At 42.2% G+C, this 5,000-nt stretch overlaps 1 protein-coding gene across 4 annotated transcripts in view; it reads right to left on the bottom strand.

Annotated features, from left to right (window-relative positions):
- mad1l1 (mitotic arrest deficient 1 like 1) overlaps positions 1-5,000 on the bottom strand; it is a 30,635-nt gene that overhangs the window by 21,453 nt on the left and 4,182 nt on the right. For all 4 annotated transcript variants that reach the window (XM_060860793.1, XM_060860792.1, XM_060860791.1 and 1 more), the window contains exon 10: positions 3,053-3,139. In XM_060860793.1, the coding sequence (XP_060716776.1) occupies positions 3,053-3,139 (87 nt within the window). The remainder of the gene's footprint in view (positions 1-3,052; positions 3,140-5,000) is intronic.

The following is a 5,000-nucleotide window of genomic DNA, read 5'->3' as shown; positions in this document are numbered from 1 at the left end:
TTATACAGTGTCTAATCTACTGCTGTAGTCCAGCTGATCATCAGACACTGACTCCTGACTACTGACTGCCTGTGAGGACTGCATCTGGAGGAACATTGACTACATCACATCAACATCCCACTGTGACTAATCACTTGTGTAAATACAGCCTTGTAGTCCTGAACACAATAAAACATCTCACTTCATCACCAGGTGTAACCTTCATCATCACTGTTAGATTAACACACACATTAGAAATGTGAACAAGATTAGTGTGTAGTGGGAGAGAGAGAGAGAGAGAGAGAGAGAGTAGTTGTGTGTGTGTGTGTGTTTCTTACTTGCTGTTCTGAGTGTAGTTGTGTGTGTGTGTGTGTTTCTTACTTGCTGTTCTGAGTGTAGTTGTGTGTGTGTGTGTGTTTCTTACTTGCTGTTCTGAGTGTAGTTGTGTGTGTGTGTGTGTTTCTTACTTGCTGTTCTGAGTGTAGTTGTGTGTGTGTGTGTGTTTCTTACTTGCTGTTCTGAGTGTAGTTGTGTGTGTGTGTTTCTTACTTGCTGTTCTGAGTGTAGTTGTGTGTGTGTGTTTCTTACTTGCTGTTCTGAGTGTAGTTGTGTGTGTGTGTTTCTTACTTGCTGTTCTGAGTGTAGTTGTGTGTGTGTGTGTGTGTTTCTTACTTGCTGTTCTGAGTGTAGTTGTGTGTGTGTGTGTGTGTTTCTTACTTGCTGTTCTGAGTGTAGTTGTGTGTGTGTGTGTGTGTTTCTTACTTGCTGTTCTGAGTGTAGTTGTGTGTGTGTGTGTGTTTCTTACTTGCTGTTCTGAGTGTAGTTGTGTGTGTGTGTGTGTTTCTTACTTGCTGTTCTGAGTGTAGTTGTGTGTGTGTGTGTGTTTCTTACTTGCTGTTCTGAGTGTAGTTGTGTGTGTGTGTGTGTTTCTTACTTGCTGTTCTGAGTGTAGTTGTGTGTGTGTGTGTGTTTCTTACTTGCTGTTCTGAGTGTAGTTGTGTGTGTGTGTGTGTTTCTTACTTGCTGTTCTGAGTGTAGTTGTGTGTGTGTGTGTGTTTCTTACTTGCTGTTCTGAGTGTAGTTGTGTGTGTGTGTGTGTTTCTTACTTGCTGTTCTGAGTGTAGTTGTGTGTGTGTGTTTCTTACTTGCTGTTCTGAGTGTAGTTGTGTGTGTGTGTTTCTTACTTGCTGTTCTGAGTGTAGTTGTGTGTGTGTGTTTCTTACTTGCTGTTCTGAGTGTAGTTGTGTGTGTGTGTGTGTGTTTCTTACTTGCTGTTCTGAGTGTAGTTGTGTGTGTGTGTGTGTGTTTCTTACTTGCTGTTCTGAGTGTAGTTGTGTGTGTGTGTGTGTGTTTCTTACTTGCTGTTCTGAGTGTAGTTGTGTGTGTGTGTGTGTTTCTTACTTGCTGTTCTGAGTGTAGTTGTGTGTGTGTGTGTGTTTCTTACTTGCTGTTCTGAGTGTAGTTGTGTGTGTGTGTGTGTTTCTTACTTGCTGTTCTGAGTGTAGTTGTGTGTGTGTGTGTGTTTCTTACTTGCTGTTCTGAGTGTAGTTGTGTGTGTGTGTGTGTTTCTTACTTGCTGTTCTGAGTGTAGTTGTGTGTGTGTGTTTCTTACTTGCTGTTCTGAGTGTAGTTGTGTGTGTGTGTTTCTTACTTGCTGTTCTGAGTGTAGTTGTGTGTGTGTGTGTGTTTCTTACTTGCTGTTCTGAGTGTAGGTGTGTGTGTGTTTCTTACTTGCTGTTCTGAGTGTAGGTGTGTGTGTGTGTTTCTTACTTGCTGTTCTGAGTGTAGTTGTGTGTGTGTGTGTGTGTTTCTTACTTGCTGTTCTGAGTGTAGTTGTGTGTGTGTGTGTGTGTGTGTGTTTCTTACTTGCTGTTCTGAGTGTAGTTGTGTGTGTGTGTGTGTTTCTTACTTGCTGTTCTGAGTGTAGTTGTGTGTGTGTTTCTTACTTGCTGTTCTGAGTGTAGTTGTGTGTGTGTGTGTGTGTGTGTGTGTGTGTGTGTGTGTTTCTTACTTGCTGTTCTGAGTGTAGTCGTGTGTGTGTGTGTGTTTCTTACTTGCTGTTCTGAGTGTAGTCGTGTGTGTGTGTGTGTGTGTGTGTTTCTTACTTGCTGTTCTGAGTGTAGTTGTGTGTGTGTTTCTTACTTGCTGTTCTGAGTGTAGTTGTGTGTGTGTGTGTTTCTTACTTGCTGTTCTGAGTGTAGTTGTGTGTGTGTGTGTTTCTTACTTGCTGTTCTGAGTGTAGTTGTGTGTGTGTGTGTGTGTTTCTTACTTGCTGTTCTGAGTGTAGTTGTGTGTGTGTGTGTGTGTGTTTCTTACTTGCTGTTCTGAGTGTAGTTGTGTGTGTGTGTGTGTTTCTTACTTGCTGTTCTGAGTGTAGTTGTGTGTGTGTTTCTTACTTGCTGTTCTGAGTGTAGTTGTGTGTGTGTGTGTGTGTGTGTGTGTGTGTGTGTGTGTGTTTCTTACTTGCTGTTCTGAGTGTAGTCGTGTGTGTGTGTGTTTCTTACTTGCTGTTCTGAGTGTAGTCGTGTGTGTGTGTGTGTGTGTGTGTGTTTCTTACTTGCTGTTCTGAGTGTAGTTGTGTGTGTGTTTCTTACTTGCTGTTCTGAGTGTAGTTGTGTGTGTGTGTGTTTCTTACTTGCTGTTCTGAGTGTAGTTGTGTGTGTGTGTGTGTGTGTGTGTGTTTCTTACTTGCTGTTCTGAGTGTAGTTGTGTGTGTTTCTTACTTGCTGTTCTGAGTGTAGTTGTGTGTGTGTTTCTTACTTGCTGTTCTGAGTGTAGTTGTGTGTGTGTGTGTGTTTCTTACTTGCTGTTCTGAGTGTAGTTGTGTGTGTGTGTGTGTTTCTTACTTGCTGTTCTGAGTGTAGTTGTGTGTGTGTGTGTTTCTTACTTGCTGTTCTGAGTGTAGTTGTCTTACTTGCTGTTCTGAGTGTAGTTGTGTGTGTGTGTGTGTGTGTTTCTTACTTGCTGTTCTGAGTGTAGTTGTGTGTGTGTGTGTGTGTGTGTTTCTTACTTGCTGTTCTGAGTGTAGTTGTGTGTGTGTGTGTGTGTGTGTGTGTGTGTGTGTGTTTCTTACTTGCTGTTCTGAGTGTAGTTGTGTTGTTTGAGACTCAGTTCTCTCTGCTGGATCTGCATCACTTCCCTGGACAAGTCCTCTGGCTTCCTGTAAAGAAAACGAGTCTCATGTTTCACATAATGCTACAGAAGTGTGTATAAACAGATCAGATAGAATAAACAGACACACACACACACACACGCACACACACACACCTTTCTACATACAACAACTCAAAGCAGCTCTACTGAACTGCACTCTGAAATGACCTTCATACCTCAGAGCAGAAGATCAAACTCATCATTTCTCTCATGTTACAAAACTAATCTGTAATGACTACAAACTAAACACCATGAAGATCTGGTCCAGTGCACCTCGGGTTGTGAAGCTGTAGTTAGTGTTGATCTAAAAGTCTTCTGCTGAACTGAAGGTCTGATGTCATCAATGTTCCACTCATTAATGCAACAAAACCCCTGCTTTTAAATGGAGACTGCGTGATTACTTCCGTGAATCATCAAGTGTAATTATAGAAGATGAGGCAGGAGCATGCACCAGACACCATGAAATTAGCTCCTGACTTGCATCCTTAAACACTTCCTGAACTCCAGCTAAAAGAGGTGGAAATGTCATCACGCTGAGACCCACAGAGCAGATTCAACTTTCTCTCTCTCTCTCAGCCATGTACACTAAACTTCATCACCACCATCAGCATCATCACCACCACCGATGACATCATCATCACCGACAATCTGTCATCATTTCTTCCTCATCATCATCATCATCATGTAATAGACTTACAGAGAAATCGAATCATCACAGCACTGAACACAGCTTCTCTACATTAGTCGCAAACGAGCTGGAGTTATTAATCACAGTAACATGACACTAAACTGAAAATAACCATGAGAAGAAAGGATGGAGTTGATGGAGGTTCTATCAAAGAACATGGAGAAACTACAGCTGCTACATTTCAGAAACATCTCCACAGACCTGCAGCCTTCACTGCTTAATGAAGTACAGAGAAATAAAACACAAAATATCCACGTTTCACACACACACACACACACACACACACACACAGTGATCGAACAGGCTCACATCACAAACATCACATACGCAGGACCTTCATCATGTGATCTGTGGCTTTGCTCACAGCGCCCTCCTGTGGTCACTATCATGTTGGGAAACACAGAATCTTTCCAGCCTCATTATTAATCCCTGCTTTAGGAACGTTGTAAACATCTGAGCACATAAATGTTTGTAAAGAGTAACATGACTTTATTTCTGTCCACAGTTCATCAGGACAAACACGTTGTGTGATGATCTTATAAATTACAATATTTATAATTAAGATTTAACTTCATTCATTAATAAATAAAACACTTTTACACACACTGCTGTAGAGAAATAATCAACAACAGGGTGAGGTGCTGCGCACACACACACACATACACACACAATTACACATACATACACACACAATTACACACACACACATACACACACAATTACACATACATACACACACAATTACACACACACACACACACACACACACACACACACACAATTACACATACATACACACACAATTACACACACAAGCACACACACACACAAGCACACACACACACAAGCACACACACACACAAGCACACACACACACAAGCACACACACACACAAGCACACACACACACAAGCACACACACACACACAAGCACACACACACACACAAGCACACACACACACACAAGCACACACACACACACAAGCACACACACACACACAAGCACACACACACACACAAGCACACACACACACACAAGCACACACACACACACAAGCACACACACACACACACAAGCACACACACACACACAAGCACACACAAGCACACACACACACACAAGCACACACACACACACAAGCACACACACACACAAGCACACACACACACAAGCACACACA

This window comes from Tachysurus vachellii, chromosome 24 (assembly GCF_030014155.1).
Source record: "Tachysurus vachellii isolate PV-2020 chromosome 24, HZAU_Pvac_v1, whole genome shotgun sequence".
In the NCBI taxonomy this organism is placed as follows: domain Eukaryota; kingdom Metazoa; phylum Chordata; class Actinopteri; order Siluriformes; family Bagridae; genus Tachysurus; species Tachysurus vachellii.
The sequence above is the reverse complement of the archived record's forward strand: the minus strand, read 5'-3'. Positions and strand labels throughout refer to the sequence as shown.